The sequence below is a fragment of the Gouania willdenowi genome, chromosome 9 (assembly GCF_900634775.1).
Source record: "Gouania willdenowi chromosome 9, fGouWil2.1, whole genome shotgun sequence".
NCBI lineage: Eukaryota > Metazoa > Chordata > Actinopteri > Blenniiformes > Gobiesocidae > Gouania > Gouania willdenowi.
Genome location: NC_041052.1, coordinates 26,707,121 through 26,729,931, shown reverse-complemented (window position 1 = coordinate 26,729,931; position 22,811 = coordinate 26,707,121). Strand labels below are relative to the sequence as shown.

The following is a 22,811-nucleotide window of genomic DNA, read 5'->3' as shown; positions in this document are numbered from 1 at the left end:
AGCTCATGGTCACCCCTCCTGCAGGACTCAGCATCTCTCAGAAATTTGAAACACCAGGACTGACTGACCTTCCAACTTTCCCGTGCTACTGTATTGATGTTTCTCTCATGAGGCAGGAGCTCTGGACAGACTTTGGATATCACACACTCGTGGATTATACCCTGACCCCTGATGTAGCAAACCTTTTCAACTTTTACTAAGTTGCTGCTGATTTTGAAGAATGCAGTCCATCAGAGGTAAGTTTGTAAGCGTAGCTTGTCAATGACAGACAAGTTTTAAAGTTTTAAGTCTTGACCAAGCCTTCATCACAACTAAGACCCTTCACAAACCCCTTGTCACAAGACTTTTTCAAGACTATCACAAGATTTTTTTCTGGTTGTTTAAAAATAGATTTAAAGGCCAATTACAGCAGCCCTCCTTCGTCCTCCGGCCCCGACCCTTATCTGCAGAGCAACATCAGGATGACACTGGAAGACCCTGAACTCTGGAAGACCTTCCATGACATTGGAACAGAGATGATTATAACTAAATTGGGCAGGTGCGGCTCCAGAATGGTCCTGATTGATATAAAATGTTCGAAAGTGGTGTTTGACCTTCTTTCATGCTTTCCAGGAGGATGTTTCCACACTGTAAGGTGAATCTATCAGGTCTTATCCCTTGTGCCAAGTACGTCCTATTGGTCGACATGATTCCTGAGGATGGTTTCAGGTATAAGGTGAGATACAAAGTTTTACTTTGTTTTTTTGGTCTGAAAAAGAAGCCTGGAATCCCTACTATTATAAAATGAAATAGATTGGTTAATAAAGTGGTTTGAGTTGTGCCTATCTAATTGGTAGCCAGTAACCCCAGACCACCCCTCCCTTTTATCACCTCTCATCTGATATTGTACATCAAAGGGTGCTATCTCTTCCTGTTTTTTTATCCCCTGCCGGGAACCCACTGTATTACCCCCTCTCACCGTGGGTGGTGGTGGCCAGCCATCACACTCTCCAGCGGGAAGGGAAGAATATGAAGATTCTGCTGTAAATCACTTGTCAACACATCAGACTGACGTTGTGCCTCCTTCTTACAGTGGAATAAAGAGAAATGGGAGGTGGCAGGAAAAGCGGAGCCTCAGCCTCCATGCAGGACGTATCTCCACCCAGACTCTCCAGCCCCAGGGAGCCACTGGATGAAGCAGTCCATCTCTTTCCTCAAGCTCAAACTCACCAACAACACACTTGACCAGCATGGCCATGTAAGAATGTTTTTGATTATTAAGTTTCAAAAGTTCTGATACAAAATAGTTGAATAGTTATATTCAAAGACAAAACTTTTTTCCCATCTCTTTCGACTTACCTCTAGATCATATTGCACTCCATGCATCGTTACCACCCTCGATTCAACATCATGCAGGCTGATGACCTGTTCAGTGTTCGCTGGAGTGTTTTCCAGACTTTTACCTTTCCTGAGACGTCCTTTACAGCAGTCACCGCTTACCAGAATACCAAGGTCAACCTTCATCACTGCATTGACTCATCAATGTAAGTCACTGTTGTTGGACCTAAACTGACCTTCCTTCCTCCTACTTGCACAGATCACAAAGCTGAAGATTGACCACAACCCTTTTGCAAAAGGATTCCGGGATGAGGGCACTAATAAGAAAAGGTGGGTCTTGTAATTGCCAAATGCAAGCACTGGTAGAAAAGCAGCAGTTGCTTTATAAAAAATGTGTGCGAGTGGATGAAATCTCTGCTGTATGCCGCACTATATTAATCACTTGTATATTTATTTGTAGGCGGGCCAACAAGAGCCCTGCATGCTTTCAGAAAAAAAACAAAACCTCTGATACTTCAAATAAGGACTTTGAGGAAGACCAACCACAAGGTGCAGTCTGTCAATTTTGTTTTTTTTTTTATTGCTTTTGTCTTGCTATGTTAGCTGATGATTCATGTCCTTTCAGATTATTATCCATCATCATTTGAGGGTTTTGATGGTGAAGGGGACATGCCCAAAAAGAAAGAAGAGGATGCTGTTAAAAATGAGCAAAGCTCTCCATGGAGGGCTGAAAGGGAGAACAGTGCAAGGACTGATTCCCCTGCTGAAGCAGAAACCAGAGATTTGTATAACACAGAGCAGCTAGTTCCTACTCCGGCTTCCTATCAGCCATACAGGTGAGTCATGCAACTTCCCTAACACCCATCATTGACGTCTCTAGCCATGAGATGATCTTATGCTTTTGGACTGATCAAAAACCTTATCACCTCCTTTTCACGCTCCAGGTTCCACGAGTACATCAAGTCTCCATCACCGTCCTCGACCAGCAGCAACAACAGTGTCTCAGGTCGCAGCACCTTTGAGTCCAGGGGCCCCGACGTCGCCACGGTACCGGACCATGACTCTTCAAAGCCCCGTGCACCTGAGATTGGTCCCACCCCCTGCAGTATCCAGGCTCTCCCCGGATATCAGGAATACACTGGGGTCCTTAACATGTCCATGGCTCCGGCCAGCAAGCCAGGGGTGATCAGTCACCACATCTACAGCCCCTACGGTGCAGAGCAGCCTTTGGGCCAGTGGAGTGGCCCAGGATCCTCCCAGTATCCTCCACCTCCCCACCTGACTGCCGACTACACAACACAAGCCGTGCATCATGGCTATCACCATGGCAATGTGGCAGAGTGGAGCCAGTACCCTCTGTTTTCCTATTCCTGCTGGTGATGATAGACCCTTTGTTACCAAACTGAAAGCAACTTTACATATGCTGCTGCTAAAACAAGAGAATGGATCCCACTCTGTCAGCCACAAAACTGCATGTTGTATCAAGGCTGAAGGTCTGAGTCCATAAACCTGGATGAGAAAACATGTTTAAGGATTTTACTATTGTTGTCTTGAGTTCAGAAATGCAGCATTTCAACTCATGTTATGCGGAGTGTGACAGAAAGGTGTGTTGCCATGCTGAGGGATAGTTTTTAAAGTTGTCTATTTATTTTGCATTTCAACTTGTCTGGCAATGTAAATACAGTACATTTGTAATAAAACTAAGTGTGCAATCTATGTGTGACTTAAAATCTGTCATGTAATTCTGAAATAAAATAACTTTAAGAATTTTATGATTTTTTTTTTGTTTAAATGCATAATTTTATCTGATTTATGATTTAAAGAAAAAAAAAACATCTACCATTACAGAGGATGCACTTACTGACTGCTGGCAGAAAGAGAGAATGCTATTTAGTCATTTATACTGATCCAGGGCCTAAGCTTAAAAACTCCAGCCAGCCCCAGAGTTTGAGATGTTTCATATCATAATAAATAGCATCATTTATCAACATAATACACTACAAAGAGGGATTAATTATCAGGCTTAACAGGAAATGAAACATTTGGCATCTGGTGTCAAGGAGCAGTTAGATTTCTGAACCATGCATAACTGTGGCCCTCAAGGAATTACATTTTTTGGTGTTTGTTTCCCACAGTTGAACCTGCAGAAGTAGATTATCCAGGTAATTCAAACACATGAAGTTGTTTCTTTTTAATTTAAATTATTACAGTATTACTGCATTGCATTACGTTTACTGAACAAAAGAGTTTACTGTAAATCAACATCTGCCAGCGGCTGCACCTCAGCTTCCATAAGCAGCAAACCCCTCAGAGGTGTTTGTTTGTATTTCCTCTTTGTTTATCTAATGAGAACTACATTGTCGTTTAGACGGTCCCAGCATGCATTAAAGACACTGTATTACTGTGACTCCAGCTCACCTGCTGAGGTTTACCAGCCACTACACAAAGCCTCCCACAGCCCTCATTCACCATGTCAATGAGCCTTAAAAGCATGAAAATGAGGGCAGTAGCCTTCTTTTCACAGCTGAAACACACAGATTGCTCCTATCGCCTCCACCCTGAGTGGATATGAGCTGCTAATGACTGTTGTAAAATCCAGCAGGAGGGGGAAGACGGTCAGAAACGAGGGGGAAACATTTGGTAACAGAATTTATTCAGGGTAATACATTTGTGTGAAAAAGGAGTTTTCCTCTTAGCTAATGGATAGTTGTTGGGCTTTTGCTCCGCAGACATGATTTATCAGTTGCTATCAATTAGAAGTCAAGTATATCTGGGTTATAATGGTACATTTTGAGGTGAATATGAGATCTGGAGAAATAAATTCTGTGTAGTGATGTTTAAGTGGTTTTCACTAGATGTTGTTGAGGATTGGCAATAATTCCTTCCAGTGTTTGATATGATCATTATTTATAGATAAGTTTAAAAAACAAACCCTGTCAAGATAAATAGACAAGGTATATCATTCATGTGTGATGATACAGATGGCAAAGCTTTCAGAAAGGAGGGGCTTTATCACTATAATAAGAAGACTAAACCCAGGCGTAATTATTATTAGGAGACATTAAATCAATGTTTTTCAACCTTGGGTTCGGGACCCCATGTGGGGTCGCCTGAAGTTTCAGAAAAATTAAAATAGTACTTATTATTCTTTTTAAAATTTAAAACAAAATCTCAAACAACTGCATTTCTATATTTTCACTTTGTGACTCTTGTTCAACTAAATGCAGTAAAAAATACATATCTGAGCTCAAACATGATCATGATTCTAATTCTAGAAAAAAATAATTCTTCTTCATATAAAAATAGGATCACAATCCCAAAAAAGTTTGGGAACCACTGCACTAAATAGTGTTTCTACATTTCATCATTATGCTCTATAGTTGTTTTGAAATAATTTTCTAAACAAAATGTTGTAGTCGGACAAAGAGGGGGTACTTGGATTCATAAATAAAAAGAAAGGAGGTACTTGAGCCAAAAAATGACCTGAATGGAGTGAATAGGTGTGCGACTAAGCTTTTCCAACCAGGAGTCTGTGGAAACGTTGAACTAATTTCTGTGTCAAACTCCGGTGAGGCAAAATTTTAACACAATTTTTCACTTCCAATACAATGTCAATATTGGGACTTTGGGTATTGGACAATAACATACTTCTATTACTAACTTTGTAGTGTGGAATGCCAGAACAGGCTTGATCAAGCGACATACCCAGTCTAGAATGGACATGCTTGTTCAGAGTGCTCATATAGAACATTCTATTTATTTTCCAGGATATTGAACGCACCGCTGTATTGGCCGCATTCCAATAATTTAGCAATAAGCCTTTTCACACTCTGGAACTGCACATGCGCGAACTGGGGGGGTCATAGGTCAAGAGGGATATAAACGTAAAAAAGCTCGTTCACTCCGTTATTATTTCCAACCTAACAGCGTTTGTAATATTATTCCAGAGATCTTTAGTGTTTTAATAGTGTTTATATTATTGATGTTACACATATTCGGACTCGAGGAGGGACCAGGGCTTTTCCACTGAAGCCACTGTCGGTCGATACGAGCACTTTCAAAAACCGATGGGAGCAGTCCCCTCGCTTCCACACAAATTACACCTGGTGAATGAAAACACCGACCACCTGGGTCTCCAGCGGGTGGAATTTGGATCCTACGCGGGAATGATGCACATATCCGAGCACTTTTGTAGTTTCTTTTTTTGATTTGTGTAATTGTTTTAACAACTGTAAAATGTCTTGAGTTTTTGGAAAGCACAGTAGAGTTTTCATTTTAAAAAGGTACATTTACGAGGTACACCATTCACTAACCAGGTCCATTAATATTTCTTATTAAGCTATTATTTTAATAAAATTGCACAAGATGCACACTAAACTGGCCAATAAGTGAAACCGCTGATTGGTCACTGTTTAAAAAGCAGGAAAAACCTGAATTTTCAGCTCGTGTGCAGCATTAGCTTTAGCAGCTAACTCGGCATTTGTGCCTTGGAGACCGATACCTCTGCGCGTTTCTGCAAAAAATATTTCAAGGAATCAATGCTCTAATGGTAAAAATAATCTAAATATCTGTCAGACATGTTGTCAACTAAGGTGTGAAAAAGCTTATTTTCCAAGAAAAAGTCACGAAAAAGCCACACCGTGACATAGGCCACACCCTATTGGCTGATGAGCGTGCCCTTCAAACGACTCGGCCAATCATAACGGCTAGGTAGGCGGGCTGCTTGTTAACTGAGGTTTCTGTGTATTTTCGTGTATTCTGATCATTTTCAATGGACGAGTTTCCATCCCCACATAAAATCACATCCTCACTGCCCCGCGTCTGCATATCAGTCCATTTACAGCTTTTTCTGGTCACTTTTTACACGTCAGCGGCGATCAGGTTGATCGTACTCAGAGTCCGGACACGATCGCTTCTAAACACGTAACGTGGTTATTTGGCAACTTTATGCTGTTTGTTTGTTTCTATCATTAACCGGCTGATTTGTGTGTGTGTGTGTGTGTGTGTGTGTGTCGTCAGCTCATAAACCATGCAGTGATTTGTCAACTTTATGCCATTTATTATTAACTACTATTAAAAACTGCCTGAGATATCTTACATTTTAAAACTTATTGTACTTTTTATGCGCTTTTCCCACCGTTAATACATACATGCGCACCACTGCCCAAACTTATTAACTTATTACCGCAATCTTATTTTATATATAAATACGGTAAATAAAAAAAACAAATATTCAACAGATGTATAACTTCTGCTGTCACTCTCTCCCAGTTATTAAACCTGTGAGTGTTTTGACTTTCCCCACATTATCCAAAGCTTGTTTCTGAACGTTAAGTTCACCGTGATGTTCAGTGACTGTTAAAGTTTATTCATTCCGTTGTAGGGGTGACTGCCAGTAATGTTTTGCCTATCAACACCCGCTTTCATTGGACACGTGTGTTACTGACGGAAAAATCCATACATAGAGCGCACCCTCAACTTTAAAGAAAAAAAAGCGTCCTATACGCAGCAAAATACGGTAATTTGATAATCGTTTTTCTTTTTTTTTGCTGATATCAGACCGATATTCAATATAATTATCGGACCGGGACATCCCCATGAAATGCTGAAACTACAATGTTGAAAAATCCCTGAAAACATGGGCGATTGGTCAAGCACCCCATTACAGTTTGACCCTATTTGTCAAAAGCAAACACCTAAGCCTTATTTGTAATTAAATTTAAAAAAAAAAACCCCTCTTCATTCAGAGGAAAAGACAAACAAACAAAGACTGTTAGAAAATCCTGCAGTGCACGATAGAAAGATTGATAACAACAATAACAGCAGCCTTGGTTGTTCCCCTTGTACAACCGGTGCTTGTGCAGCATTCTTTAGAATGAAATAGAATACACCTTTATTGTGTAATTATAAAGATGAAGCCAAATCAGTTGAACAAATACAAAAAGTAATTACCATAACAATTAAAATCATACTGGATACATTTTTGTTTAAAAGGTAGACATGCAAGGTAAAAGAATAAAAATAAATAAAAATAAAAGGGCTAACAAAGCAAATGGTTTCCAAAGCTATTTACATTTGAGGGGTGGAATTGTTAGAATAAACACTGTTACATCGCAGTGTAAATACACACATTGACATGCACACAGCTATCAAGCTTTACAGCTCAAGACAATTAAGGACTTCTCATTTTGTCAGTACATGGAGGAGACCTTGTGCGCCTACATGTACTAATATCTCACATGATCAAGCTATGGCTTGTTTATTTCAGTTTAAATTTCAGCCAAGTTAACCTGTTTACATGCAATAAAAATCCAGTTCCTATCAAACAAAGCCATTTATTTGATTTTCTCATGCTACATGTAAATCCACTTGTGATTGCAAGAGTCCAGCCCAGATCTCATTGATTTCTTTTAACCCCTTTTTCTCTTGCACATCTGGAGACATCAGAATAAAAACCAACATTGAACTAAAACTCCCTACCTACTCCTGTGGGATTAATCTGCATAGCTCTGCAGTGAACCTTTTAAATGACCTGGTAATGGTTGAGCAAAGAGCAGCAGATTGACGTGCACTCAGATGTTTTGCAAAGACCTTCTTAGTTAAGTGCACAGCAAGTTTTAAGTATTCCCCTGGTGGTGCTATAGACCTTAGAATTTGGAAGACCAACGCATAAACAGAACCGAGTGTAAATGTCCAGCACTAGTGTCAACAGATTCAACCAGACAACTTGCTGGGGACTGGCACAATAGTGTGAAACAAGAGGGAAGGAGGAGGGGGCAGCACTCACTCAGAGCTGGTGGGGGGTAACAGATGCAGATGAAACAGCCACATAGGAAAGTAGCAGTCAGCCTTCATAAAGCTGTTGGAGTCTAGGGCCAAATGGAGGGGAACTGGCGGAGACTGGGTGGAATAAAAAACACGAGGCAGTAATCTCCACCTTTAAGGGTGCAAACAAGGAGACAACCAGCTGTGAAAACTTTGCATTTCAAATCTGTAATTCAAAATAGGTGTCAGACAGAATGGACAACAGCAAAGCTCTAAAAAACCCAAACCTAAGAATAAATGTGACCACGGTCACAGCTCTGACTTCATCATACAAGTGTGAAGTGAATACCTGTTTTTACTCTAGTAATCCTGTTACTCCAACACCATGAAACAAACATTCTCATGTTGTATGTAAAATCATGGTAGTGCTACTTTGCTTTGGCATTAGATAATTTACTGAAAACGTAAATATAAGTCAGAGTGGAGAGTTGATCTCATGCTCCACCACAGTATACCAACCTTGACCAGTGTCCCATTCCTGCACAGATTATCAGAAACCCAGCACAGGCACAACACTCAGATTAATAGATACATACACAGTAGTCAAACATACTACTAACTTTCCATTTTTTCAAATGGACCCACCCCCTTCCCCATGTTTTACCCCAAAGGCAATAACCTGCAAATAATAAAATCCCAACTCCTTATTAGAAAAAGCAACAAAATCCCAATTGAATTTTAAAAACTGGGATTCTGTCCACTTTTATGATAAGAGTTTAGTATTTTGTCTGTTGGGATTTTGTCATAGATTCGGTTAGAATTATGGGTAGGTTAGGGGACTGTATAATCCAGTATGCAGTTATCTGGGTATCTGATACCTTTTTAGAACTGACGATTCATATTGAGTTCATGTTGAAACAGTTTCCAGGTGGCATATGATCAATAGGAACAAATGGAAACTGTGATTTTGTTGTCTTTTTAATTAGGGGTTGGGTCATTTTGACCATTGGGTATTTTTTTTTCCATTGGTATTTTGTCATTGATTCAGAGATTGAGCTTGAGAAAAACAACACTTTGTACACAAGATTTCATATGCATACTTGTTTTTTATTTAGCTTCAAAATGCACAAGATGGCCTTAATGTTGCATGTGTTGGAAAACAATTTTAAATACATTATTGATTATGATTATTAATCTATAATCATATAACTATATATATATACAATTTACTGTATATTTTTTAGGATGAGTAGCAAATACAGTGCAAGTTTGTTTTTTACTAGTCATTACATGACCTTAGTGGTTCAGTTGATGCTACTGATACCAGTAAAACCACTGGATTATTAATCACATACTTCACAGCATTGTGTTTTTACAATGGTTTGACATTGGAGGCTGATAAACATCATATTCTTGCAAACATCATCCAAGAATGTGAGTAAAGAGTGCAAGATGTAACAAAAGGCACATTTACAATGAATAACCCTTAAAGATGTGATGATAACAAAATTGGTGGTTTCGTTTTAAATGGGAAGGTTTCAGTAACATAAGAGGCAACAGTATCTATAAGCTTTTATGAGGGACAGCACAGTTAACACTTACCAAACTATTTACCATATTTCACCTGTATGGTACCAAGTACCAACAACTTAGAAAAGTATTGAGTTACTCTTCCCTTGAATGTTCAGGGCTCTTTAAATTATCTATATGAAAAAAATGAAGCAAGATCTGCAATCACACATCTTTGGAAGGAGTAAGCGAAATCTCAGTTAGGGCTGGGCGATATGGCCTTTTTTAAATATCTCAATATTTTCAAGCTATATCACGATATATGATAAATATCTCGATATTTTTCCCTTGCCTTGAGATGATGTTTTGATTTACACAATCGAACCAGAATGGCAATACTCAATATATATTGAAGTTTTCTCTGTGGTGTAATTGGGGTTTCCCTTAATAGCGTACCTGTTAGTTTCTTTTTTTCCAGAGGCAAACCCTTTAAATAAAGTAAGTCAGTTAAAGCCACATGCTTTATTAACAGAGGTGTAGAGAACAATGTCAAAATATATAAAACAAATTATGTGCATTTGTACACATTTTAAAAACAACTAAAGCTGACCACTGGGCTGTACAGTGTTTTTTTATTATTATAATTAACTACCAATTATTTATTTATTATTACTGACAATTGTGAATTTATCAAATACAGAATATATAAACAGCTGCCACTACTAACACACGCCCTCTGTAATGATGGCCCTCTGAGGACTGTCCCTTTAAGGAAGCCATGGTAATGTAAGGTCAGAGTATAGTCAGACCTAACTTCTTCCTAATTTGTACTGAGCGCATGGGCGGAGTTTAATGTTACTTTTCTGTTACCGTACAGTCTGAAACGACATAGCAGCTGTGTTTGAGCTTCCCCTGCTTACAGTAAACGTGCAGTGTGACGGTAACAAGTTGTTTTGAGTCTTGTTTATAACATTATAAATCCGCGGAGGCCTCTGGAGGATCTCTACAGCGAGCACTCACTCACGCCAAACCATTTCTACATTATTTGACCATTATTCTTTTTTTTACTAACTCTTCGTTCGACTCCGTCTCTAATGTTCTCGCTGCTGAGGTGAGTGAGTGGAGGTAGGGGGTTTCATCAGCACGTGTGTGTTGAGTTTCACTCAGGGACAATGTGGGAGAGAGGCGGGGCCGGGTAAAGACAGACAGTGAGAGGAGAAAAAAGGCATTCTGGCGGTTCGAAGAAACTTTTAATGTTAAGTGAATTATATCGTCCTATGCTATATCTCTTCAATAAATATATTGATATTCATTAAAAACTCAATATATCGCCCAGCCCTAACCCCAGTAGTTGAAAACCACTGAACTGGAAATCCCAAGAGTATACAGCAAAGCTGCTGAATGTCCTGTGATCGGTCATCAAAGCCTTATGTCACATAAAGTAAAAGAAGTTCTTCCTATATTAAAGGAGGCCTTGCTGGAAACAGTGAGGGATCAAAGAAAAACAAAGGCTTTAAAACTGGCACTGATCCTCAGATGGAGTGCAATTTAAAAGAAAAAAAATCGAAATCCTCTGAAAGACACTTTGGCTCAGAGGCACCCACAGTGGTCGACATGCAAGAAACCACATGCTGCCAGATAAAATAACCCCTGAATGTGCAGCAAACTTGACGTGCAGCTGAAAATAGTCTTCAATGCTGAAGCAAAAAGATCCTTTCAGTCCTCACTCGAGTCCTCAGAGTCATCCATGTCCAGCACTTCATGTGAAGCCTTGATGCGATGCTCCCAGCCTCTAGCCTGAGCCATCACAGCAGGGGGCATGAGCACCACGCAGGCCGCCAACCCCGACACTCGTTCCTTAAACTCTGTCTCCACCTCCCACTCGTCTATGTCGGCATTGTACACATGAACGTATTTCATCCGGTTACCTTTGTTGTGTGAGCGTCCTCCCAGGACATAAATGCAGCTGCCCAGCACAGCTATGCCGGGCTCACCGTGACCAGCAGGGAGCGGCGTCACGAGAGACCAAGAGTTAGCTGCTGGGTCAAAGCAAGCCACCTTCAGAAAGAAGAAAAAAATTATACTTTCTGCTCAAGGTAACTGTTCCAGGTTCATCCATGTAAGAGAATTTATGTCAGTGTCAAAGCTGAGACTTTTCATTACATACACGGCCTTCATCAGAAAGGTCGGCAAATACATTGGAATGTAATAAATGGACGTGGTAAATGGACTTGATTTTATATAGCGCTTTATCACCACACTGAAGCAGTCTCAAAGCGCTTTACATATCAGCTCATTCACCCAATCACTCTCACAATCACACACCAATGGAACAGGACTGCCATGCAAGGCGCTAGTCGACTTAGGGTTCAGTGTCTTGCCCAAGGACACTTCGACACATAGTCAGGTACTGGGATTGAACCCCCAACCTCTCGATCAGAAGACGACCCACGACCACCTGAGCCACGGTCGCCCACAGAATTGCAATATACTATCTTAGCGGTGGACAACATAGGTAAATAATTACAATAAATCCATTGATTAACTCTACAAGGGTTAGAGCTAGGGCCTGTGTGTTTTTATAGACCAAGTGTTTCCCTTTAAATACAAACAGAAAATTTACTTAAAAACAAGCTTGACAATCCATGTACCCTTTGTTCTTTGGTTATTCTGTTTTAAGACCAAATCATAATAAATAAATAAACAGTGTGGTTATTTTGTTTTACTGACTTAAAACCAAAACAGAACCAGAAAACAAAAATTAGATAAGATGCGTTTTTCTGTTTTAAAATGAAATCTTCTGTTAATGTGATATTTGGATATTTACGGGGAAACTATAGACGAGAGCTTAATGTTTTAAGCTCACCATACAGTGGAACCCACAAAACGGGGGTGGACATATACTCGGGCGGACACTGCGCGCAAGGGACTCTGCGCTGACTGAACGCTCTCCTCAGAGCTTACATACTCGGGCACACCGCCGAATAGTTTACATTCAAATCCTACATTTCTCACAATTCTTAGCGCTTATGTCCTAGTACGCCCGGGACGTGTTTTAAAGGTGTTGGTAATTTCATAGCTTGTCTGCCAGTTTCTCCTCTAAGTTCGTGTTCATCTCTCCTGCTCTGTTTCACCAGGCGGTTGAAATACAGGTCGATGTTACGATTAATGCGGGTCAATACATGGCGTGCAGCATTTTGTGTGACACCAAGTACGCGGCGGCAGTAAAATCCGAGCTTTGCATTTATTTGGCCTGGTGGACTTCTGGCGGAATCCACACGGAAAAATAATAAATTAACAAATTACAAAGACAATCAGAAGACAAGTAAATTGTAAGCAACACATGTTAATGTGTACAATGCATCCCAAATAAAAAAACTTTACTTTCTTAATCAAGATAATTTATGTAATCATAGCTTGTAAATATATACTTTCATAAAAGCTGAAATTGTTTTGGTTTTTTTTAACAATATTGAAAATAATGCTATTTGGGTGAAGTGAACATTTTCCCCAAAGACACACCATCTCAATCCAACATTATTTTAATTTCTGTACATTTCTAGTAAACAACACTAGCCTTAAGGTATGTTGTGTATCGTGTTATGCAGGCTGTGCGTGTGACGATGTGTTTTGACTCTGCAGTTAAACAATGACATTAATCAAGATCACTTATTCAGTGAAAACATTACAATTACAGTAAGCTCCTTTGTTCCTTCTAAAGGAATCTGTGCTGAATGTCTGCTTGTCTGATTTATTCTTTAAACAGCCTTCAAAATGTACAGTAAAGTGTGGCTTGTTTTGCAAAACACCTGAAATGACTAAAAACATTTAAACAAGTGGCTGTGCATAGAACCAGTGCAGTGTTACACATGTAGAAATATGACATGGTTGTTGTTAAATGCAGAAAAATTAGAGTCTTATTGATTTCAAATAGTATTATGGCGATAGCATTTTTATTGTTATATGTGGGCGGGGCTTAAATGACTCATATGATGCTAAAGATTTCTGACCCCTGCCTTAGAGGAAGCAGTTTATTATGTCCAATAAACATTTGTATAACATAAATATATATCATTTATTAATACTACATCAACACTTTTTATAGCTATATGTCAAAACAACTCGATTCTAAAAAGGTAATGTTAAGACATATAACAGGTGTGATTTATCTCATATCTTAATGTTCCAAGTACTGGAAACAGTTTTTTATGATATGGAAATTCTTTGGTTGATATAGTTTCTTGTAGCTTTTTGTGTTGTTCTCAAGCATTATGTGACATTAAGTGACTGTTGACATCATACCTTCAGGACATCACAGCGATACCCGTGTTCATCATTACTTCCGCCAATCACATAGACACGGCCGTTGACTGCACCCATGCCGTGCCACGCTCGACCCACGGGTCCCTCTGCACACGCTCTCCACTGATTAGCCAATGGATCAAAACAATACGTCTCTCTCAGGTACGTCATCCCACGGCGCCCACAGGTTATGTAAATCTTCTCATCCACCACTGCTCCAGCGTGGGCATACACCTGAAGTTAGAGCCTTGTTAAAGAAACTTTGATTAAAGAGATGCAGGGGCATACATTTAAAACACACAGCTGAGTGTGTAGCACCACCATGTGGATGGTACATGAATTACAGTACCTCTCTCTTCAGTGGTGAAACAAACTCCCAGGTGTTGGTGTGAGGATCATAACGCTCCACTGTGTCCAGCTCATTGCTGTAGTCCCGCCCACCAATGGCATAGATGTGGCCACCCACCACACAAACACAATGGTCTGCATGTTGCTGCTGCAGAGGATGGATGGAGCACCAGCTGTTGTGACGGGGGTCATACCTGAGAGGAGCAGTACCCAAATAAAATAGAAAATTATACCAGAATCAGAATGGCCCTTTCACAGTTAAACTGCTGATATACACTGTAATGCAACATGTAATGGTTGTGGAAAATACATTTGTCACTTCTTTTCCTAAAAAGTGGTTTAAAATCTGTTTGAAAGCATTCCTACACGTGGTTAAAGTCTAACCTCCAGCAGCACGTCTCAGCACGAAATCCACTGGTGTTTTTGTCCCCGCCAATAAGATAAACAAAGTTGTTTAGCACAGCAATGCCCTGGTTGGACATTTTAGGAGTGCTCGCTGCAGGGAGAGTCCTGAATTCTCCCCAGCTTGGATGAAACACCTGAAACAGCTGCTCACTGTCTAAAAGTGATCTGGATGAAAACATTCCCCCAAAACCAAGGATGCAGCAGTAGGTGGAGCGCGGCTGCGTCCGAGGGTTTTGCATGATGGGCTGCCACATCTCCTGCTCATGGTAGTGAAGTGCAGCACAAACTAATTCCTTCAGTGGACACTGGTTCAATCTGCCATTAAGCCTTTGCAGCACTTTTTTCTCCATCAGGCAGAAACGCACAGCATCCAGCATCTTCAGGTTATCCTTAAGGTCAGAAAAACAAGGGAGAGTATACATTTTAACAAACAGTGCAGATAGAATAGAATAGAATAGAATACACTTTAATTGATCCCCAGAGAAGAAATTCACATAGCAGACACTAACCCCCAGTTTCCACCTCCAGTGAACGTCACCGCCGCGTCACCGGAGCTGATAGGTTTCCATTTTAGTCTATGTGTTAATTTCCACCGGGTCCACTGCGGTGCGTGTCTGCTCCTTCCCAGATGCGGTAGTCCGGTGCCCTCCGCCAGATATACGCAGGGCTTCTATTTCTGGCGGACACCGGAACACGACGCATCAATCAGCACAGAGCAAATGAAGCTAAACCGGAAATTAAGCTCGTACTCCGCAAAAAAATATCGGGTTACTTTTCAAAATAAAACACTTCAGATTATACTTCAAGTAAATACATCACCAAAACGTCATAATGTGTAAAAACAAATTCACATCCACTATGTTGATTCCTCTCATACTGTAACTACACTGTAAACTGCAGCAACTTTGATTTAGTTCATGTTTTACTGGTGCAGTTTTATCTCTTCTCTGTTGGCTGTTGATAAAAAATGTGGCTATGACAAAACCAGAGTCCAACATTCTTGTTCTCCTTCGTTAGGAACACTGACCTGTTTATCTGTTTATTGTTGGGTTTAGAACACATACATTTAACTGCGTAATCGCGCAATTATATAAATATCGTGAGAACTGCTCTGTCTCGTGACGTCACAGTCTTTCAACCGGAGCGCACCGCGGCGCATTCCAAATGCAACCGGTGTGAATTACCGGACGGCGGACAGCGGTGAAATACCGGATCGGTGCCGTGGCGCAGCGGAGACGTATCCAGTGGAAACCCCGGGTGAGAAACAAAAATAAACATAACATGTAGGACAGATAAATTACAAAAAATAAAACTAAAATAAATGAGTAAAGATGAGATGAGTAGACAAATCAATCTGAAACATTCCAGAGACTTTAGATAGATTAATAAAAAATTCCAGCGTACCTTTTGACTGACCTGCAAGTAGACCTGGTCAGTCTCCACCTGCTCTGGGCTGTAATGATAGTACAGTGCCGCCTCGTACACCTCATTCTCACTGTTCACTTGAAGCTCATTGCTGCTGAGAGCTTTGAACACTTCCTGATAGGGAAGCTGTCTGTAAATGTCTGTGCAAGACAAAGTTTGAATATTCCTGAGGATGTAAGACTGGACACGGGCGTTGAGTTGCAGCAGTCCATACATATCAGCAAGCTTGTGCACCTCTAAGATGTTGCTCTCATCCAGCCAGGAAAAAAGAAAATCACAGCAGAAGCTGATGACTTTCTCGAGCTGTAGAGCAAAGGGAGAAAGGGGTCAGGCGAATAACCAAAATTAATCTGCTTTGCTTACAAGAAGTGAGAGTAATGACCTACCTGTACCAGAGTGGCAGCGATTAGAACTTCCTGCACACACTCCAGGTCTAACTCAATCTCTGAAGTGTAAATATAGTCAAGTATTTTTTTCATAGCCACATATGACACTCCATGAATAGGAATTTCATTCTGCTGAGTCTCCCGAAGGCCTCCAGCAAACATTCCCCTGGGAAAAGGTTGATTCATTGTTATGTTTGTTCAAACATGAAAACAAGAAGTTGACCTTTTATTATTCTTATTTATTTATCATCATTATTTATTCCCTTATTCTGATATGTTTTACTTATTAGATTGAGCAAAGCTTCAATAATGTAACATAATTTTGTTTTACAGTTTATAAAGTTTGCAGTAACTCTTATAATAATATGACTACCTAGAGCACTCAGAGAGCGCTGACCTCTGCCAAGTCCAGCACAAGTACCAGGCAGGATGGGACATACATGCAATGCACTTCCCTACCACTACTACATTACCCATAAGCCACCGCGCTCAAAGGAGCAGGCCCAGGCCAAGGCACAGCTTCTATTTTCTCATTTTTGGTAAGCCAGAACATCACCAAAATGTTAATCACCCGTTCCTTGTCCCATTATCAACATTTCCTGAAAGAATGAAAAAACCAAATTCATTCTTAACTTTTGAAGTTATCTTGCTAACAGACGAACAGACAGACGGACAGACAAACACACGGAATAACATAACCTTCCCCTCTGCGCTTCGCGCTTGGCGGAGGTAATAACTAGGGGTGGGAACCTCTGGGTACCTCACGATACAATATGTTACGCGATACAAAGCTCACGATAATGATTATCTCACGATGTGACGATACTGCGATTATCGATATATTGGTCAGAAATCAATCTACGATAATCTATGACATAAGAAGAAAAAAAAGATTAAGTGAAAAAATACAAATTATGTCTCTGAAAGACAAATTGAAAACGTGTCCTATGAACAGTGACATTATTTTAGTGCAGCATTTCTGTAAATAAGTGTCAACATATCAATGTGAATGAATAAGTATCTCCAATAGTGCTTTCTGTAAACAAAAATACAGGGTTTTTCTTACTAGTGACACCATTATAGTGCAATATTCCAGTAAACAATATATTGGTTCCTTCAACAAACAGTGACAAAATTTCTGTGAAGACCTACCTGCACATTTTAGTGAAAAAGCAGAAAAGGTTTTGAAAATAATAAAATAAATCTTAAATTATATAAAATTAAAAAAAAATCGATACTTAGCGCGAGCATATTGATAATCAATCATACAAAAAAAAAAGATCGCGATATATCGCCGAATCAAGATCTCGTCACACTCCTAGTAATAACCATCCATTTTATGAGCCGCGGGGTTCTGCTGGTGCCTATCTCAAGCTCTTATTGGGCGTTACGCACACGCACACGCACACACACACGCACACACACACACACACACACACACACACACACACACACACACACACACACACACACACACACACACACACACAAACACTCACAAACACTCACAAACACTCACATTCCCTCCCATGGGACCTTGTTGCTGTGAGGTGGACATGCTAACCACTAAATATAGCTAATATAATGAGTACAATTCATACATTAACCATAAATAAGGTTTTGTAAAATTCATGAATACAATTATTAATATTGATAAACACTATCAATTCAGTAATTATTTACCATTTGTGGGGTAATATATCATATTGCTACTCTGCTGTGGCTCTCTGAAGCTTCCGTAAAAGAAAAAGGGGTTAAACAATAAAACATTAATGAATTTTAAATAACAGGTCTTTCAACAATTGTAGCCTTCCTTATGATAGTTTTCTGCAAATAATGACAAAATTACAGACAAATTGCACATTTATGTAGAACAGACATTTAACCTTCACCTCTAATTTTGACTAATAGGGGGAACTACACATTTTTCTTTGAAAAAGCGTAAGTTAGGGCTAATTCAGGTAATACTGAGCCTTTGTCTAGTTATGCTGTTCTAGGTTTAGCTGCAGATGAACCTCATCTGGAGCACAGAGCAGCTCTATCTTTTTAGATGTTTATGCGTTAACTGTGCTTCTCTCTCTGCGGTCAGTACATTATAATCTCTCCCACTCTCTTTCCTTATCTCTCTATTGTCCTGGCATTGGGGCTGATGATTCCTAATCTCAGGTTTGCAGTTCAACCAGATTGTGACACTTGGATGTTTTTTCGCTTTATCCTAGTCTGTTCCCATCTTCCTGTTACCCACAAACCCCAACCGGTCCCGCAGATGGCTGCCACTTCCGAGTCCGGTTCTGCTGGAGTTTTTTTCCTGAGCAATAGAGTTTTTTCTTGCCATCGACACTGATGCTTGCTTATGTGTAAATGCTGGGTCCTTTAATTAAAACATAACCTTTATTATTTGTGATAAGATCCTTGAAATTGTTGTATTTGATATTTATTTCAAGTTGAATAATAAGAGAAATTCAAGGGCGCAGGTAGATGTTACAAAGCTAAAGGTGTCAGTTCTTTGGAAAATTATTTAGTCAATGATTATATTCAGGATTTTGTTATACATTTTTTATTATCTTAACTGTCCATATGGGTCAGTGGGATGGACTGGTGATAGTTTGGTGACTTCATCTTTCCATGACCCTGATCAGGATCTGTAGATACATGGTTGCATGTATTAGTCTACATTTATAAGGGTTTATTTAAAACCAAATCAGTGTTCATCATTCAAATCTGATTGGAAAACAAAAATACACTTTAAATAAAATACACTTTACAGTGTAAACTTTTAAACTTGTTATCAGCTTGTTTTGTTTTTTGTTTTTCTTTTAACTTTTTGTGAAATACATGTTCTTATTTACATTTACAGATTTTTTTTAATTGACCCTGTTTTTCATGCTTTTTCAATCTTAACTGATTTACACCATTCAAAGATCAAAATATTCTGCTCCTTAGTGACAATCATAATATTTAGTTTGTAAAATGCTCACTCTCTTACTTTTAATGTAATTTAAGGTTTTCAGCAAATTTGGGTGCTGATGCAATCCTTAGAGTGCTTGATTAGGCCTGCTAGAGTGTATCAGCTGTTGCTTATTTACTTTTAAGAAAACTGCTGTTAAAGCTTTAATTCTGCAGCTACAGCCACAATTTATAGCTTAAAATGTTGCTACAGTCGTCTTCTTTCTTATAATTATGCCTTTAGTGGGAATGCTTTGCATTTACTCCTTACTTTGCTTCCAGAAGTAGGACTTTTACCCTCAGACTTCTACATGCTGTAGCTCACTATGATCAGAGCCCGCTTCTACCTTTCTTCAAACAATTACAGCAGTTAAATATCTGTTGGTTGATGCTAAACTTCATGATGATTGTTGCTCTAGATGTAAATGTGTAGATATTTATCTACAAATTTACTACATACACTGAACAAAAATTAAAACGCAACACTTTTGTTTTCGCTCCCATTTTTCATGAGCTGAACTCAAAGACCTAAAACATTTTCTATATACACAAAAGACCTATTTTGGGGGTGATTGGTTTCAGACGATCATGGAGGTGAACATGCTGGATGTGGAGGTCCTGGGCTGGTGTGGTTACACGTGGTCTGTGGTTGTGAGGCCAGTTGGATGTACTGTCAAATTCTCTGAAACGCCTTTGAAGACGGCTTATGGTAGAGAAATGAACATTCAATTCATGGGCAACAGCTCTGGTGGACATTCCTGCAGTCAGCATGTCAACTGAACGCTCCCTCAGATCTTGCAAAATCTGTGGCATTGTCGGAACATTTTTCGAGTGGCCTTTTATTGAGATACTGTCTAATCAGCATCTTGATATGCCACACCTCTGAGGTGAGATGAATTATCTCTGCAAAGGAGATGTGTTCACTAACACAGATTTAGAAATATTTGTGAACAATATTTGTGAGAAATAGGTATTTTGTGTTTATGGAAAATGTTTTCGATCTTTGAGTTCAGTGTTGTGTTTATATTTTTGTTCAGTGTATATGGCTTCTTCAGTTTTAACTGCAAGGTTTGAATCTTCACGTGACAACTGCAGGAAGCAACAGAGGCATAACTATGACACACACCACAGTGTGCCAACTAATGATCACATGACATTGTCAACAAGCTGGATAAAGCATTTGAACTGGACTCTTCACTAGGTAAATACAAATCAAATATCTGATGTCCACGTTATTACTTAATTTAGATATTGTGGTTTCCATTCTCAACTGGCATCATTTTGAATTTCCTGGGAGTAATAATTAATGAGTGAATGATACAGAAGGTTTTCCTCATGAACGAATGATAAAACCACAAGCACCTTAAGAGCAGACAAAACACACCATTGTCCTGCAAAGGACACAATTAAACAACAACAACCAAACAACATATTTAAAATAATACTTACTGCATTGGTATCTTTCATCTTTTCAAGTTAGCCAATACATTGGCAAAGTACTGTACCTACAAGTATCCTATCGGCCAGTGGTTTTCAAACTTGTTTGGCTTAAGTTCCTCCTTTCTCTAACTTTTGATTCCATGTACCCCCTTTGTCCGACCAGAACATTTTGCTCAAAATTCTGTGAAAAAATAACTTTAGAGCATAATGATGGAATGAATGAGTGATGATAACCCACATTTAAAAAAAATCTAATTTAGTACAGAAGTAGAATGAAACACTATTTAGATTTATTTGTATAGTTTATTCTAATCAAGGTCATTTTGTGTGTTTTATGTGCCATTTTGTGTGTTGTTGGCATAACTTAAATTATTTTCTGTAATTTTTTGTCCTTTGGTTGTTTCTTATGTCGTTTTGTATGTTTCTCTATTTTCTTTCTATTATCTTTATTTTTCTATAATTTGTGGTCGTTTTCTGCGCTGCTGGTTATAGTATTTATTTGTTTTCTCTACGTCTCTCACCCCCATTTGAGAAAAACTGCTGTAGACTATCACACACTGGGAAAAAATAATATTTGAATGGCCTGTTTTATTATTATATTGTGCGTGTGTTTTGTATGTTTTTAACCATGACTTTGTAGTACAAGTTGTGGAAACTTTAAAAAAGAAATAATGACATGATGTAGAGTTTAAAAATAAAAGTGAAAGCAAAACAAAGGGCCTGAACAAGCCCTACCTGAAGTAATCACAGGATGCTGCCAACAGGATGCGGTGGGCTTGGATAGATCGACCCTCCACCAGCAACACCACATCGAAGAGAATGCTGTTCTGTCTGAGACACAGCAAGCCGTCCAGCAGGTCGCGAAAATGGCCTGAACTTCTGTAGGTTTTTCGGCCCAGACGACCTGACGGACTCAGTGCTCCGTCCTCGGCCATAGTGAGGCAGTGGTGCTCGGGCTTCATCGCTCCTCCTCAGAGTCACACCATCCTAAAGGATAGTCTGTATCTGTGTGGACGCTGGGCAGCTAGCGGCTAAAGCTGTGTGCTGTGCAAAATCGAAGATTTATTCTAAATTCTGCCACATTCCCACCACCCTTTATTCTAGATAAGTGACACAAGACGTGAAACTACGTGTTAACAAGCCTCCACCCTACCCTTTGACTTCCAGGTAGCGGTCGACGCTAACATTAGGTTACTTTAAACATAAACCGACTGGTTAGCTGACGAAGCAGATGTAAATAGATCGAGACAGAAGGCACGAGAAAACGAAATTATGTTCGGCGTCGTCAAAGATGGAAACTGACGTAAATCTATGCAGTCACACTGGGGTGAATTCTTCTGCTGATTTTTGACGGAGCAAAACAAGTATGTTTACTTTTGGTGTCAGGCGATGAACTCGCTCACCATTGGCCAAAACCGAGGTATTCCCCCGCCCACTTTTCTAACTCGAGCCAATCAGCAGTTCAGTTTATGTTACTAGGTGAAGGAACAGACACAATTCAACTAAAGTGTATTTTCAGCTGTTTTTGCAACAAAATTCTCAAGGAGTTTGACAGAACACTTACATAACCAAATGTTTTTATTTTATCATTACACTCCCAACACTGTGGTGTGGATTAAATGGAAGATGATTATAGTACAGAGAATATTCAATTCAGCTCAATTCAACGTTATTCATATTGCACAAATTACAACAATAGTCATCTCGAAGCTCTATATAAGCACATATAACCAAAGCATGGACAGATGGGAGAATTTTTCCCCCCCTTTTTTATTCTTTTTTTTTTTTTTTTTTTTTAACTTTTAACAAGAAAGGTGGCTCCTCCAGACATGCTTAGGTCGTTTGTTGTTATTTTTTCATCATTTACAAATAGGCTCCTTTATTGTATTATTGAATTAAGTTTAGCAAGAGTCCCCGTTATATACCAGTGCACCTGGTATTATTATTATTATTATTATTATTATTATT

General features: G+C 39.4%; 2 protein-coding genes across 3 annotated transcripts; one reads left to right on the top strand and one right to left on the bottom strand.

Moving 5' to 3' along the window:
- The first annotated feature begins 220 nt into the window (after positions 1–220).
- tbx16 (T-box transcription factor 16) lies at positions 221–2,697 on the top strand. Its single transcript, XM_028457947.1, has 9 exons — positions 221–236; positions 391–538; positions 613–715; positions 1,073–1,237; positions 1,345–1,491; positions 1,577–1,647; positions 1,778–1,866; positions 1,943–2,153; positions 2,262–2,697. Exons 1-9 carry the CDS (start codon positions 221–223, stop codon positions 2,695–2,697), a joined length of 1,386 nt encoding a protein of 461 aa, XP_028313748.1.
- Positions 2,698–9,221: 6,524 nt separating this feature from the next.
- Positions 9,222–22,216, bottom strand: klhl22 (kelch-like family member 22). 2 transcript variants are annotated; one of them, XM_028457206.1, is made up of 7 exons: positions 21,579–22,216; positions 16,458–16,623; positions 16,051–16,374; positions 14,626–15,035; positions 14,243–14,435; positions 13,894–14,127; positions 9,222–11,649 (listed from the first exon to the last, which is right to left on the bottom strand). In XM_028457206.1, exons 1-7 carry the CDS (start codon positions 21,803–21,805, stop codon positions 11,308–11,310), a joined length of 1,896 nt encoding a protein of 631 aa, XP_028313007.1. In that variant the 5' UTR covers positions 21,806–22,216; the 3' UTR covers positions 9,222–11,307. The 2 variants fall into 2 exon arrangements, with proteins under 2 accessions (XP_028313007.1, XP_028313008.1); XM_028457207.1 differs by having other exon boundaries at positions 16,063–16,374.
- Between the last annotated feature and the right edge of the window lie 595 nt (positions 22,217–22,811).

Coding starts and splice junctions, on each gene's coding strand:
- tbx16 (XM_028457947.1), top strand. Junction 539..612: donor ATTATAACTAAATTGGGCAG/GTGCGGCTCCAG, acceptor CATGCTTTCCAG/GAGGATGTTTCCACACTGTA. Junction 1,492..1,576: donor CCGCTTACCAGAATACCAAG/GTCAACCTTCAT, acceptor CTACTTGCACAG/ATCACAAAGCTGAAGATTGA.
- klhl22 (XM_028457206.1), bottom strand. CDS start 21,805: ATGAAGCCCGAGCACCACTGCCTCACTATGGCCGAGGACGGAGCACTG. Junction 16,624..21,578: donor GCATCCTGTGATTACTTCAG/GTAGGGCTTGTT, acceptor ACCTTTTCCCAG/GGGAATGTTTGCTGGAGGCC. Junction 11,650..13,893: donor ATCGCTGTGATGTCCTGAAG/GTATGATGTCAA, acceptor TTCTTTCTGAAG/GTGGCTTGCTTTGACCCAGC.